We start from the raw sequence: 17,447 nt of genomic DNA on the forward strand, positions 1-17,447 counted from the left end.
TGAAACCGTTGAAGGCAAGTATTCAAATTAGGACAGTAAATAGAGGCGATGTAGCATCAGTGACTCGTACAAAATTCCTATTGCTATAGGCAATTTACAAACTGAACATAATTTTCATGTCACACAATTTGAATTACTGACCGGGTATCAGGTTATTTTGGGATATGATTTTCTGAAAAGTAGGCAATCTATCATTGACACGAAGAATAACTATTTGAAATTTAATGACATCACTGTACCAATTGTAAATCTCGAGATGGGAAGAAAATGAACAAATTTGAATGGGGAAGAAATATCTATGAAGTTGAAAAATAAAACATTCTTGCCCCCTAACCAAAGCACCATTGTTAACGTTCATATACCTGTTTTGCCACATTCTAGTGTAGAAGCGAGAATTGTTATCAGTCCCAAATTGCAACACAAAGGTGTAGAGATAATATCTATTGTTAACGTAAACAGTGATGAACCAGTGTAAAAATCACTAACTTGTCTAATGACCCAATAATGTCGAATAAAAACATGAAAATTTGTATCATCAATAATTTCGAAGACATTCCCACAGATATTCATGTTTCAGATGTAATACCATTACCTTTGAGTGAGAAGGATTTTTCTTTTCATGGTGTCCACACACATCTCAAACACAAACTGTTGAAATATTCGAGTGCTTTTGCTCGCTCCACCATTGAGTTGTCAGCAGCTTTAACTGAACCTTACGAAATAACATTAGAACACGACAACCCCAAAAGATGTCTTATATATAAAATCCCCTACAATTTGAAATCTGAATTTTGCAAACAACTCAGTGACTTAGAAAAAAAGGCTGGAATCATAAAATCTCAATCACAATACAACACGCCAGCACTTTTTGTCAAGCAGCAAACTAAGTGGGGCCTAGTTCTTGACTTTTGTAGACAAAATAAGATTCCCAGATTAGATGATATTCTACGTGAAATATCTGGTTCAAATTATTTTTCAGCGTTAGACATGAAATCTGCTTTTAATCAGATACCACTACACCCTGATGATAGACATAAAACAGCATTCTCTACACCTGACGGTGATAAATATGAATTTAATAGGTTGTGCTTTGGATTGAAACAAAAAAATTGAAAAATTCATCTAAGGCTTTTCAGTCTATTGCTCAGGAAGTTCTTGGTGATTTGTTACACAACTGTGCTCCTGCTCATGTATACATAGATGATATAATCTTGTTCTCTAAGACTATTGACAAACACTTGGTGTTATTAGAAAAGGTACTTGAGAGATTTCAAGATGTTCATCTCAAATTCAATCTCGAAAAATGTCAGTCTCTCACAAAATCTTGTAAATTTCTTAGGTACACATTTACACCTCAGGGTATGATGATGAGGGATACGTAAATTTCATATTTACGAAATAACCGTGATAAATGTGAAATTTGCCAATTTTAACGAATAATTGCAAAAATTTGAATTTTTACTACTTTTTTACAAAGTCTCGATAATTTAAATTTTATCGTTAATTCTTCGTGTGTTTCCAAGCTATAATTGACACCTTAACAGAATATGAAACTAAATGCAAAAATTAAGGAGCTAGTAACGGACTCCACTTGTTACATGACTGCGTGCTTCAAATGATTAAAAACACTTCTTGGTGACAACATTTTTCATTACCAATGGTGAGAGCATAAAACGAATCTTGTGAATGACGCATTCATTAAAGAATTCAAAGAATTTAATTCTATTGTGGCCAAGACAAAGATAACTTTTTTTCACTCAAGAAAAATGAGCAGTATGTGTTTAAGCTACCAAAAACAAAAAAAGTATCACTGTATAAGTCACAGTTCAAAGGTGTCATTCATTTGAGCAAATATTATATTGATGCTTTTCTCAATAAATATGAAGATGATTACCCTAGCATAAGTTTTTAAAAATAAGTATTAGCAATGAAATTCTAGCTCCTAAAATACGGGTTCAGTTGACTCATTTCTGAGTTCTGTAAGAAAATTATACTAATCGACAATTCGAAAGGATCAAACTTTCCATTCGCATATGTTTTGTGGAGTAAGTTAGATTACTCTACATTAGAGCCCAAAAGATTTAAAATCTTTTGGGCTCAAATTTCGAGGGTATTTTTACGAAAAAAATAGACAAATGAGTACAGTAGCGTCTCGCTTATCCGACATAATGGACCATCAGAACGTCGGATAATATGAAGATGTTAAGGAAAAGCCTATTAAATATCAAACCATGTTATAATTTTGCACATTACGAACCTAATAATCATATTTACAGCAAAACAGCAGAAAAAATTAAGTGAGAAAATGAACTTACAGTTACAGATTAACTGTACTAAGTGCGATCACTTCCCAAAAAATCAATATTTTCTACTAATTTATGAGTAAAAAGTTGAGAAAAATATCAAGTTTATCAAAACCTCCTACTGTTTAAATTTTTATTATTAGCATAGGCGGCAGGGTAGAAGTGGAAAATCTCCATCTCCTCCCGCTCGAATAGCTTTATTTGTATAAATATTTGTTGGTTTCATTTTTTTTACATAAGAAACGTAATTATTGACACACAAAAGTCCAGCACGAAAACATTTGGTATGCTTCTCCAGTACGGAAATATTGACGGTACACAGAAAATAAACAAACAAATAAAACTTGCCAATTTTTCCCCAGAAAAACATACATGATTTTTAATTCAGACTAATCAAATACATTTTCCTACACACGGTGTACAATAAATTAGCTTAAAACTCAAAATATAAATCACTTTCGGTTTGGTTAAGCATGTGCGCACGAAAAAAGTTTGACAGGAAATGTATGAAAATTATTCGGTACTTGCTGTTTCCGTTGGATCATTCACACCATTTTGAAGTACGTGAAGATCTGAACATCAATGATTCTAATAACATTTTTGACCTTATGCAACGTATGTCTCTATCTACCAATGAACAAAACAATTTCGAACAACTATTTATTTCTATTATTACAAATTAAAGCACACATTTTAGTCAAGACATCAATTCAAGGGCAAACCCTTCACTAGTAGGAAAATCACATACTTATGGTGAAGAGACTAGGGAGGAAGTGACACTCTCGGCTAATGGTCTTCAAGAAACGATGCTCGACCACAGATTTCGGTAGAGTCATACATAGAACTTGGCGACGAACCCAAGGCGTCGACGAGGCGGCGGAATCGGATCATGGACGTCGACAGAACCACACTTGGTCTTCGCCGATCAAGCAGTAGAAATCAGATGGCAGATATTGTGACGAACCCAAGGCGTTGACAAGGCGATATTAGATCACGAACACCGGTATAACCACACAGGGAATTCAGCGATCAAGTGGTGGAATCCAGTTAATGGATATCTTGACGAACCCAGGGCGTTGGCGAAGAGGCGTCATTAGATCGCACACATTGGCAGTGCTACACGTAGATTTCGGCATTCAAGAGGTGGAGTGTGATGGCGGACGTCGTGACGAAAAAGTAGCATCAGATTGCAGATTTCAGCGTCATACGAGGAAACAGTATCAGATCACTGCTATTGACTATGCCAGCCAACAGCAGATCGCAGTCGGCAAGATCTACGAAGGTATTATGATCGAGAACGGACACCAGACATCCTTGAACGGCATTCTTGGAGAGCAACTGATGGGAACTTGCATGACGGGAACATCAGACCAGCCGAGTTGTTCGGATGATTTGCGAATATAGCGCTACATGAGACTGAAGGCTGATTTGAAGCACGGATGTGATCATATATAGCTCTCAAATCACTAAGCATGCAAATGAGGAGTAACGCACATGTGCCCCCATCGACAAGCGGCAAGTTTGGAAACTAGTTTCTTTTCTTCCTAAAACAGTTCGTGACCCACCGGCACCGAAATTGTCCGTAAGTAACAAAAGTTTGTTTAGTCGACAGAAAATAATTATAAACAAAGTATATGATAGACATAACACAAACTCAATAATAACACATAACACATGCACTACTATTACATAAGGGGTAAAGGTCAGGCGAACGCCAACAAGGCCATGTTACACTTACTACCACTTTTTAATAGCAAAAACCAGCTCAAACGGACATCTTGAAGCTACACACAAGCAAGCAGAGTGGCGAAAACAAAATATCTTGAATGTGCTGCTATTATCGCTTATCGTGGAATTCCTGCTCTGCTGCGGTGCGCGCCACTATGCGCAGTCGCATTGGAATTCATGTGTTTGATTTTGCTCTGTCGATCTCTTCTCTACTCATTGCTTTGCTCTTCGTTTCACTATGTTTTCAGCCTTAGGCTGTAGTGGGTTCTATCGTCGGTACATAAAGATGTTTTTTTCCTCATGCCCACCCTTTAACTGCACTTTTAGAAAAATGTACCATTCGTATGGAATGACGAGGCTCAAGCTGCATTCGAGCACATTAATAGTGCTGTATTAAAGCCCCCTGTTTTGGCATTGCCAGATCCCTCAGCAGAGCTGCAGATAACAACAAATGAATCATGTAAAAGTGTAGGTGCAGTTCTTGAACAGAAATACCCCAATGGTGAAGTGAAACCCTTGTATTTCTTTTCTAAGAAATTGAATCAGTCCCAATCTAAGTATAGTGCCACTGTTTTGGAATTTTTTGCCATCTATGCACTGAATTTTTTTAGACCATTTTTAATTGGAAGAAATTTCAAGGTCTACAGTGACCATAAACCTCTGCAGGGCTTTCTATCTTATAAAAACCCATTGTCCAAAATATTGCATTGGAAATTGGCACTAGAAGAATTTAATTATGAGATATGTTACGTAAAAGGGAACATTAAATGCAGTAGCTGACCATTTGTCTCGCACAGTCAACACTTTCACTATAGTTTTTCCTGAACCTGATGAACTTTCATCAATGCAACAAAATGATAATAAATTACAAGTAATAATTGACAATTTTAAAGAATCTAACACAGACATTAAATATAGAAACTACCTGATTGACGAGAGAGGTATATCGATACATTTGTCAAAACGACACTGAAAATCCCCTCGTCACGATGTGTGAAAACAAGTTTGTGTCCCTCATTGCCTCAAAGCTAAAGTGTTGGAGTCTGTACATTCAGAAACAGGAGGTCATTTGAGATTCACCAAGACATACTATCGCCTAGCAGAAATTTTTTTTGGAATAACATGTACACAGACATTAAAAATTTTGTAAACTTGTGCACAACCGATCTTTCTCGTCGCAGTGCTTTCAGGGTCACTTCTGCCCCAAATGAGCCAGTAGATCAGACTGAGAGTCCAGGTGAAAGGTGTCACATGGATGTGTTTGGTCCCTTGAAAACCACTAAATCAGGTCACACAGTTATGTTCTATTCATGATGGATGCTTTTTCGAAATACATAAGGTCTGACAGTGGAACCAGATGTAAGTCGACAACAATAGCTGAAGAAGCTTTTTTCAACAATTACATTGTACATAGAGGCTGTCCACACACATTAATAATAGACAATGCTAGATATTTCATTAGTGCAGAATTCGCTCAATTTTGCAAAGTACATGGTACACAGAAAAGACAAATTTCCACATATTCTGCATACGTCAATGGACGAGTAGAAAGGCCCAACCAATCTATTGCCAATATTTTGGCTTCCATGTGTAGTAATGATGATTGGAACACTTGTTTGCCTCAAACAATGTTAGCATTGAATTCAGCAATACATGAGGCAACCCACACATCACCATTCTTTCTAGAATATGGTTGAGATATCAGATTACCATACACTTTGAACACAGAAACACAAACACACGAGTCCGAATTCGAGTACATACAACACTTGGTAAAAACATTAAATGAAGTATTTCAGAAAGTTTTGCAAAATTTAAAAAAACAAGAAGTTAAACATATGGCTCACAGTAGCATTGGAAATAGTAATGAAAAATTTGATTATCCAATGGGTCATTATGCTTTATAAAACTGCAAATTCAAAACCAGGGTTGTCACAGAAAATCAAACCTAAATTCAAAAGTCCCTTTAGAGTGTTGGAGAGATTTTCAAAAGTCAATTATAAAGTTTGTCATGTACATAACACTAGAAAAATATTCAACACACACGTAAACAGAATGATCCCATACACTCAACAATCCTCACACTTGCACTTGGTGAATGCAGAAGGGGATGCAATTGGAGAGACAGAAGGTGAACTTGAGGAGAATGACAACCTCCAATCTCAAGCCAGGTATGGCCTAAGGCCAAGAATTTTACTCTTAAAAATGATGCAAAATTTTTCTGATTGATTATATGAGTGTTTTGAGATATAAACTGAAGAGCCAAAAAAACTAGCACAGGCATGCATATGCAAATAAAGAGATATGGAACCAATCCGAGTACGGCGCTGTGGTCGGCAATGCCTATATAACACAACAAGTGTCTGGCATGGTTGTTAGATCGGTTACTGCTGCTACAATGGCAGGTTATCGAGATTTAAGTGAGTTTGAACGTGGTGTTATAGTCAGCGCACGAGAGATGGGATATAGCATCTCAGAGGTAGCGATGAAATTTGGATTTTCACGTACGACCATTTCACGAGTGTACCGTGAATATCGGGAATCCGGTAAAAAATTAAATCTACGACATCGCTGCGGCCGGAAAAAGATCATGCAAGAACGGGACCAACGACGACTGACGAGAATCATTAAACCTGACAGACGTGCAACCCTTCCGCAAACTGTTGCAGATTTCAATGCTGGGCCATCAACAAGTGTTAGCGTGCGAACCATTCAACGAAACATCATCAATATGGGCTTTCGGAGCCGAAGGCCCACTCATGTACCCTTCATGACTGCACGACACAAAGCTTTACGTCTCGCCTGGGCCCGACAACACCGACATTGGACTGTTGAGGACTGGAAACACGTTGCCTGGTCTGACGAGTCTCGGTTCCAATTGCTTCGAGCTGATGGACGTGTACGGGTATGGAGACAACCTCATGAATCCATGGACCCTACATGTCAACAGGGGAATGTTCTAGCTGGTGGAGGCTCTGTGATGGTATGGGGCGTGTGCAGTTGGCGTGATATGGGACCCAGATTGATAACAGTATATACAAACAAACTCACAAATCACATTTTAAATTTTTAATGAATTTTGAATTATGAACAAGCTTCCTGTTGTAAACACAAAGTCAGTATAAATGGAAATTTTTGAATATAATTCGTTTTTCGTGTTGAATTTAAATTATTTGAGCCAGATATTGTTTTGATTGCAGTGTGCCAAATTGTATATTAAAATTGATTGAATTTTTTTTGGCATTCGAATTTTTTCTACAGTTGAGATTACATGATGACAATTTGTTGAGATAGATCAGAATCAAAATATTTTAAGAGTTGGTGAATGTGTCTAATGAGTTGTTTCTTCATCACTGTAGCGTGAAGCAATCGTTAATATTAAAATTTTCTTGAATTCTCGATTTACAAGAATTTTGGGTTTGCTGATAATGGCATATGTGTGTTGATGTATAATTTTTAATTTTGTGAATGTGTATTATTTGTTCTGGTGTCACTCTCTCTGCTTGAATGTTTTTTTGGTATATAGTCACACGTATTGTCTCTCCAAATTGAATATAAATCAAAATATTGGCAAATCTGTACGGCAAACAATAGTGTTTAGGTGGTAAGTGTGGAGAGGGAAAGAGTGCCTGCCAGGCGAGGGAGGTGTTTTGTTTTGTAATATATCAATATAACCAAGAATTTTTTTTTTCCTTTTTGAAACATATACAAATCCATACTGGAGCAATGATCAGCTGCTGCATCATGACCATGCCATTCCAGGGTCAATTCATGGTTTGTCAGGGCCAAATCAGGAGTCACCATCGTTGCCAAGGACATCGTCGCAGCACCATCATTGAGGCATTGTCAGCCAGGACACCAGCATGCAAAGTGGTGGACAGGATGGACACTTATGGACATTGAGAAAACATAACGAGCTGGTAAATTCAGTGGACACTCCATAATCAAAATTTTGTTGGTAGCAAGTTTTCCAAAGGGGGAGGTATGATATAGGAAAAGTTTGTAAGCGCGACACTATGCCAGTTGGTGCACAGGACGGTATTGTTTGGCAATAGGCCAGTGAATTGGCGACAGATGAGATCTTGCAAAAAGGAGAAAAAACGTCATCAGTGCGACAGTGAACAGCAAAAGGAAAGACCCTCCTCCTGGCGGTGAGTAATTAAATAACATTCTTTCTCTCTCCCCAACTTGCCACCTCACGTTAACTAAATTAATATGTAATTTTAAAGTGTTGAATTGAATAATGGATGTTGGAATAAACAGGAACAATTGAAACTGAACCTGGAATTCATGTAGTTATTTGAATTTGAGTTAATGATTTTAATTGATACACTGTCATCGTATCAATAGTTGATAACAAGAGTTATATTACCTAGTCTTTTATGGCCATATAGGATATACGATTGAGGTACAAAAAACCCAGTATTTTTAGAATTAGCTAGGTATAGGCATAAGGCACAGGGTCAAAAAAAAGCATCAATAAAACTTAAATAGCCTCATCTGTTAATAGCAGCATGAGCTGGTAAGTCCAGTTGCAATGACTCTTGTTGTTTCCAAAGTTGAATGAGTCCATTGAAAATGGAATAGTTGCACTAGCGTATGCAAGGACCCCCGTCCCTTTATATTGTATTTTTTGCAGTGGAGAACGCATGCTCTACCCACTTGGAAGAAAAAAATATATAAATGTCTCCCCCTTCCCTGGCAAGAAAACCCTGCACTCTCACTTATGTGACATGCAATAGTTTTTGTTTCCTGTGCTTGATTCCATGAAGTTTGAAATAAGTTCATGCCAGTTTAGATGTCATACAGCTGTAGGCTCTGTAGACTTACTTCTTGCCTCCTGGCAAGGAAAAAACCAGTTTCAAAAAGGTGGCATTGTGACCACATAAACATTTTGTGGTCCAGCATTTGTCTATTATTCCTTATACACCCAAGTGCTGCTCTTCCATTGATATTGGTAGCCCAGTACAATGCAAATCTGCTTTATTGCCATTCAATTACCATGCAACAACACATTCACAAACAGTGTGTTCCCACAGATGCATAATGTTTATCTATGACAAGCCACCTACTTCCCTCTACAAGCAATAGTACATGTCAATCGGTCTGTTGATGCAGCTACCAAGCATGCATATCTGATGGTAGGTACAATTTTGAGCAATCATTGTAAATGATGCTCAAAGATGATGTGGAGAAGCATTTAACAATAATGCTATAAGTAAAGTTGAACTTGGTTAATTTGAAGTCCAAAGTTATTGGAAAAAAGTTTGAATTATCCGAAATTAAAATTACCTAATTAATCTATCCTGCTTCTGTAAAATTACAAAAAATTTCAAATTTATCATCAACATTCACATAGGATAATAAATATCGATTATTAAATCTGGCCGCCTGGCAGTCCAGTGGTTAGGGAACTAGCTTCTGACTGTGCAGGTCTGGGTTCCAATCCCGGTTCGAGCATGGATGTCTACTAACACTAACAAATTCCCTGGACAGATCATAAAGATCTCTTGGGAATACATGCTGATCACACTTATTAAAAAATAATAATCTTTATCACTGGTTATACAAAACAGTTTCCCAAATTTTAAAAATTTGTAACTATAATATTATTCCAAATAATTCACAAGTCCTTGAAATGAGCAAAGGATGAAACAAAATGCAGGATGTCACAGATTTATTTACAGAACAGCTATTTTTACATGTATTTACAAACAGAGATCTTGACGGAATGCGATTGACAAATAACGAGAGCAGTCTATAGATAAGGTCTTATCTTCTCGAGACAATTTTAACAACTGCCTTAGTTCTCTTCTGGTGGCGCCACCTTATAAAGGCAAAACAGACTCTCTTGAATGATCTCCAAGATTCGGGAGACACCTTTATACTTTTGGTTTGGCATCATCATGTTACTGAATTGGAGCTGTCGCCAAACATTCCATCTTGGCAATATTTCGAGGGGTTTACAAAAAAATATGTTATCAATTATTTACAGGTGGAAGATGATATAATTTTCATAACACTGCCCCTTCTTTAAAATTGTTCATCCTAAAAATTCAGTCTTAAAGTCGGCGGGTCATACTTTGTCACTCACTGTGGAGCCAGTCTGTTGAAGTGGACCACCTTGCATTTTGACGATGGAGTCCTTTGTATCTGAACTATGACATTGTTTTCATATCAGTTTCTTCACAACTCTGTAAGGTCCTTCCCATGGCATCTGGAGTTTCAGGCAAAGTCCTTTCCGGCGCTTTGGGTTCCAGAGCAAGACGATGCCTTCTTCCTTGAAGTTGTTAGACGTGGCCTTCGCATAGTAGCGGTTCTTTACCTTTTCGAAGCTGATGATGATTGTTGTTGGAGTCTATGGCAATTTGATGCACATCATTGAAGTGCTCCTAGAGTCCCTCGACGTATTCTTCTGATGGAAGAGGAGCATCTTGCAGTTGCCTGAATAGCATATAACCTGGCAGCAGAAGATCTCGTCCCATGAGCACCTGCGATGGCCAGAATTCTGTGCTCTCATGGGCGGATAAATATGAAAAGTAAAGGACAAATAATGACAAACTGTACATACATAGGGTGGGGGCATTAAATCAAAATGGGTATCTGATCAACAAACTCGAAATGTCAGAGCTCGAGAGTCGTTTGTAAAATAATGCATAAGTTGGTGTACAAATGAGATCGGATGGAAGTCTATTCCAAGCACTGCCAGCCTGACATAAAAATGAATACTGTAATGGGTTTCTTCTCACAAACAGAATATGTTTGCACAACTGGTGACTTCTGGTACGAGAGTGAACTTTACGTTAAATGAAAGAGTCTATGTATAGGTTAGACCATAGACAATTTTATACAGCAATCTCAAGTTGTGGGTCAGTGTATGCCATTCTAGAGGACATTGCCCCAAGAGTTGCAGTCATTCGGGATAAGAGAGGTCCCAGAGACTAGGCAGGCACTTCGTGAAAAGCTCTCTCTTGTGGGTTTTTCAATTAATTCAATATCACAAATCAAATGAAGGTTACACACTGGCGATGCGTGCTCAAGAGTAAGTTGAACAAAAGTGTTGAAAGCACACATCAGAGTCGCACTTCGAATAACACCTTGTTATCATATAAGCAACAGAGTTAATTTTGCTCACAATTTTTCTTATGTAGCATTCAAAGACTCTGGTCTGTATTGATGCCTAGGTCAGAGTGTATGACTACTTCTTTTATTGCACAATTATTTAGAAAATATCAGAATTCAGGACTGTTGATCCCTATGTTTAACACAAACGTTTTATCCATTGATGTAGGCAGTTAATTTGATTCACTCCTTATCAAAAAATGATCACATGCCAGTTGAAGGTTATAGGCAGACTGAAAATCTTCTGCAATCTGGAAAAATCTCAAATCGTTGCCATATACACAGCAAGGTATGGGGAGCAGGGAAAGTGGGATGTCGTATGCAAATGCTAGAAACATCAGTAGACCTAGCACTGAGCCCTGTACAATTCTGCTAGTTACAATCCTACTATTAGATAGTGTATGACCCACTTTAACTTGTTGGCATCTGATTGAAAATAAGGCGGCTAATATAAGTATCACTTTATCAGGAAGTGCTAAGTAACTTAATTTCACAAACAAAGTCTATCTTTTTAGCTTTTCAAAAGCTTTCTCCAAGTCACGTACATCACATCTATTGACTTATTAACATCCATAGCAGTGGACCATTCATCCAAGCACTCAATCATTTGGATAGTTGGTGATTTTCTTGGAACAAAGACCAACTGTTATTTTGGGATGATATTTATATTTTGGAAAACCTTTAAGATAGGGAAATACGGGTGTTTTGCAAACCCCACTCATCATAAAAAGATATCGGACGGTAATTTCATGGGTTGGACAAGCAATCTTTCTTCTTGAGGACAGGATTTATGATCATAAGCGGAGATAGACTTGAAATTCTGGGGGGAGCATGATCATGTTGATTCATATATATGCAAATACATTAGATCAGTCGGCTTTAACTTTGATGCTGGGGAGCATGCTCCCCATATCTCTGCCCATGTATGTGAGCATGTTGCCAGATATCGGAAACTAGACCACTGTCATAACAGCATTTAAAGAACTTGGATAGAAATGCGCTCACTGAAATTGTGGCGTGTTTCAAGAAGTAGGTAGTGATTTCATCAGGGCCAGAAGCTGAGCTTGGCAGAAGACTCTCTATGATCTGGCATATCTTGTGCTGGTGGAACATGTCCAGGAATAAGGTGTGGTAGTTTTCAAATTAGACATATCACATAGTGAAAATGCTGAATCGTCGACATAGTATTTGAGGAAAGTATCAGACAGTAGGTTGGCTTTGTCACTGTCATCAAGTGCAAAGCCATCCTCAGTTTTCAAGGGAGGAATTCGACTGCACACATGCAATTTCCATGAAATATCTTTATATAATGCATTGCAATTAGGGGAAGTGCAAATTGTGGAAAGACCTTGATTTTCCTTTTCCTGTACATACATATTGTATTCTTCAGAAATGGAATTATAAATTCTCTTTGTTTTGTTAGAACAAGTACAATGGTGAATTCTCCACGCTTTCAACTTCTTATTGGCAAGCTGTCTGAGATTATGGTCAAAATAAACCGACCATTGCTTCTTTACTGGAATTTTTTCTAAGCGGACAGCAAGTGCTTCATTGTAAATTTCTTTCATGGAGTGATACATGGAGAAATCAAACATCTTATCAATGTATTCCTGTAGTAGTGAAGCAATCACAGAATAATCAGCATTACGATAATCACGATGGTACGTTCAAATTACTTGCATATTTCAGCATTAACATAGAATTTAAGAGGTGTATGTGGGGGATTGTTGCTAAGGCTAAATAAATTGAAGAGTTCTACATCATATATCAATGAGAACAAATTAGTAAATACCAAATCAAGACAGTTATTACTAGAGCCCGGATTATATGCAAGTGCATATGTGTTTGCATGTTTTGGCCTTTTTCAGCATTAATGCATATAAATTCATAAAATCAAATAATTTTCAGAATAAGTGCATATTTTTGAAGGTTTATTTAAGCATTATCACTTTTTTATAATTTTTCAAATAAATATTGCTAATAATACAGTGAAACCTCTCTTCTGCGGTCACCGACGGGACAAAAAAATTTGTTCGCAAAAGAAAGGTGACCGTTGATTTGAAATTCATACTTCTATTATACAAGGGGAAAATATTATTTGACCGTAAAATAAGGGTGACCGCATCTGAGGGGTGTCCGTTAAGAGGGTTTTACTTTATTTTTATAACATCAGTTTTTCTGCTGCAGGTGGAATTTAGTGAAATAATAGAGATGTTTGTATTTTCCACATATCAAGTGTTCTATTTATTATTAAGGCTATTTCTAGAGATATGTCAAAAGCGTTTAATTTTTTTAGAAATAGCGTCGAAAATCTTTTGTTTCTGGTGTTTTGTTATTGAGCAGTTACAACAAACTAGAAATAAAAAATATGTAGAAGTTTTTTTACATATGCACTAAGATATAGAAAATATTCATTTTAAAAAGCATATCTACTTTTATTACATGTGGTGATTTTTTAAATGCTTATTTTTTCTCATTTTTGTTAATTTTTAACTTTCCCAGGATTTTTTTAGTGTATACTTTGAGTTTTAATGCATATTTTAGCACTTTTCAATAGCATATTTTGATATTTCAAGTGCATATTTTGGCATTTTTAAGTGCATATTTTGGCATTTTTAAGTGCATATTTTGGCATTTTTAAGTGCATATTTTGGCATTTTTAAGTGCATATTTGCATATTTTTGGAGCATATTTCGCCACTTTTTTAGTGCATATAATCTGGGCTCGAAGCAATTGAACAAAACCTTGCAGTGACATTTCAGAATAAAAATAGGCTTCTACAGAGTTAGAGCAAACGCACTGATCCTAGTCTGTTCCACTTTGGTTAAAATCACCAAGAACAATTTATAATATGCTAACTTGTGAAGGCAGTTCCACTGCTTTGTATGACTTGAGCCACATAATTTAAGTCACATGCTTTTCTTGGAGGGATATACACAACAGCAAGTCTGAATCATGAATGCCAAAACGACATCCACAACAATAATTTCAAGATTATTAAACAAACAATTTAAGATAGCAGGATAAGCTGAAATTGAGTCTTTGATGAACACATACACCTCTCCCTGTGGAATAAACGAGAAATGAATCAAATATAATTCATCTTACCTGCTAAATTATTCTACTGTTCAGGAATCAGCATCACTGCAGTATTTCCTGACTATGTTCAAAGTCAGATTTTTACTCAAACAGGATCATCCATTATGAAACAGTTTCTCAAGTTTTGCTTATCATTCTTATGCAATCAAAGAAATATATACTTTCATTAACATATCACAATCTGAACTTTCTGACCCTTTTCATACTCTTAATGACGACAAAAAGATTCCGATTTTGAATTTTACACCTTGATCTACAGGTTGAAAAGCATAATCTGTATCAAGTGGTACACAGTCTAGATGCACTCCAGCTGAACAATGTTAAAAAGGGCATTAAATTATCCAAAAAAAAGAGTAGAGAAAAACCAAATTTTTTCAAACTTTTATTAGTCTTTAAAAATTTGTTTAAACAACTTGATCGAGAAAAGCAAAAAAAAAAATCTGGATTCTCATAGAATTTTTCTAAACTATATTTACTCATTCAAAAATCATGATTTTTTCCTCCAACTTCAAAATATTAAAAAAAAATTGAACTAGAAATTTTAACATTAAATTAGATAGAAAAGTCAAGGAGAGTACATGTTTGAACTACTGAAGTCCTATATAACTGATGTTTCCGTTCTTAACTTTTTCTATTATTTGTACCTCAGCGTCACTTGTACCCATACATTTCTGTACAGGAAATGATTGTTATAGTTGCTGACTCTACCATTCTTTACAGTTTGTCTCAAGAGTTCTGAAACACTGTATGTAAATGTAATGACAAAATAAAGGTGCACAAACTTTGAGCAATTCCAATCATTCTTTACTTCCAGCACTTGTGTATCTTGTGTGACTCTTTTTGCAACCATTTTCTTTTCCTTGATTCTGATTTTGCATTGGTTTGATGGATCCAAAGGTGACTGATTCCCTAACTCTAACGATGATTCACAGCTCTTTGTATGGTGTAGGTGTATTCAGAAAGTTTAGTTAATATAAATTCTTTGGGAGACAGGCTTAAGAAATGAATTTTAAAATATTACATTGATAAGTACTGCAGTCAATTTTAAGTACATGGCTATTTTAAATCTTTATAGTTGAATGAATTCTGTAAATGAGCAGAACTGCAAGCTACTAATCACCATCACAATCCTTAAATGGGCCTGCGAATTTTCCTTCCAAAATTGATCTCATTCATCATCATTCAGTTTGTCTATACTTTATATGTGAATATCGGAGAATGACATCATCTAACCTTTTGGATGATTCAAAGAACTTCATGTCAATGCAGCTTATATTGAAGTAGAAATGTATTACCTTTTGGGTTAGATAATACAATTGAAGTGCATGCTAAAAGAGTATTTTAACAAATGAGTATCATCTCAATTTATCAGCTCTGCCAAAAGCACAAATATCTGTACATTGAATAAGCTACAGGAGACACTTGTTTATTTTCTAGAATTTATGATAAATTATGTAATTTCATCAGCTCCTGACTGGCCAAATAAGGTACATATTTTAACAAATACATTTATATTGTGAATCATATTAGTTTGTTTGGTCATGCATAACATCTTACCTTGCAAGTAAAATTTTCATAGCTTTTAGTATATCAGTTATAACTTCAGTCCTTCTGACATTAGCATCCAAAAACCCAATAACTTTGGAAAGAGAGGGTCTGTGTGTATTACTTGAAGGACTTGTACACTGTCTAGAAAGCTTTTCAACAACGTGATCCATTTGTTCGATACTCATGTTGAAAGTAGTTTGCCCTGAAGGTGCAAACAGACAGAAAAAATAAATAAATACAAATATTCTCATTCAGTAAATATCATATAAATATGACTACAATAAACAATTTTTGTTACCTTCTCTGGATGTGAATTATTTTTATCCCAAACTTATTAATTTTCAGAGCAATTACAGAACCTTCAATCTCACAGAAAACCTCCTTTCATTCTCTTCTTTTAAATACAGTCAAACCCCCGATTTAACGAATCAGAAGAAACCAATACTTTTATTCATTCAATCAAGGAAATCATTGGGGCTAAATCAGTGTCAAATTTATCAGGAGCATAACCACAATCAAAACAGAAAAATTTAAAAGCTATTTACTTGCCATTATAACTCATTTCTGACACCAATTGAAAAAAAAGAACTTAAGAATAGTCAGGATGCATGAAAAAATTGCTTGATAGAAGTTTGTTTAGTAGGACCAATATTTTTATCGAATTCTGTCAAAATTATGATTTTTTTTGCTAACTAAAAAACGCTTTCTCTCCAGGTGACACTGCCAATCTTTGCAATATTCCTACTTCTTATGAAATATCATAATTATATTACATTGACACATTAAAAAATAAGAAAGGATGGTTATGACCCTGAAAAATCAATATCAGATCAATTCACACTTTTAGGAACAGTTGAAATGAAAAGAGCACAACAGGTAGCAACATGATTACAAACCTAATTTCTCAAAATGAAATAATCTTGTAACCTTCTATGAACAGTTAGTGGGTAAGCATATTTTTATTGAAAAATAAAGTACAAAAAAAATTCTGTTGGGAACCATTCCCAGAAGCTAAGGAAATTTCACAAATCACATTGGGTTCTACACTCACGCCGGTGTACCTTATAAAATTTGACAAAAACACTTTTAATCAACAACAGTATCAAAAGAAATTTTTTAAAACTTTCTTCTATACACCCCATTTATGTAGTTCAAAATATTCTAAGCTTTAAGCAAAATATAGTACTTGCCCAGAGGATCTATTGGCACTGGGAAGAGTACAGGATCATGAATATGTGCATTATCATTTTTATTGGTGGTCCATGCAATGCTATGCGATGACCCACATGCAACTTTTGTGATTTTTACTCCATCTAATCCTTGTACCAGTGAAGGTATGCGATTTACTGATGTAGTTCCATTTCCCTGTTGCCCATGGTCATTATCACCCCATCCAAAAACCTGTAATATAGCACATAAATACTCAAAATTAAATTCAAAATCATGCGTCTAAAATAATGATGCATCTAAAAAATTTCAAAGCATTCTGATCAGTGGTTCTTTTCTCAGACTCTTTTGAAATTGAAACATCAATTATAACCACCATGTATATATTCTGCTTTAATATAAAAATTTCCAATTTTATCAGTGTCAGGGTGTCTTGGTTTGAATCTCATGATACTATATAAAAAAATTGCTGTTTTTTTA

The 17,447-nt window shown here is 35.8% G+C and overlaps 1 protein-coding gene across 1 annotated transcript in view; it reads right to left on the minus strand.

Moving 5' to 3' along the window:
- HERC2 (E3 ubiquitin-protein ligase HERC2) overlaps positions 1-17,447 on the minus strand; it is a 645,607-nt gene that overhangs the window by 171,033 nt on the left and 457,127 nt on the right. Inside the window, exons 58-59 of the mRNA XM_089238586.1 lie at positions 16,991-17,201; positions 15,810-16,002 (exon numbers count right to left, since the gene is read on the minus strand). Of these exons, the coding sequence (XP_089094712.1) occupies positions 15,810-16,002; positions 16,991-17,201 (404 nt within the window). The remainder of the gene's footprint in view (positions 1-15,809; positions 16,003-16,990; positions 17,202-17,447) is intronic.

This window comes from Pholcus phalangioides, unplaced genomic scaffold, assembly GCF_987345545.1.
Source record: "Pholcus phalangioides strain wild (caught in Gottingen) unplaced genomic scaffold, Ppha-v1.0 ptg000011l_1, whole genome shotgun sequence".
Classification (NCBI taxonomy): Eukaryota; Metazoa; Arthropoda; class Arachnida; order Araneae; family Pholcidae; genus Pholcus; species Pholcus phalangioides.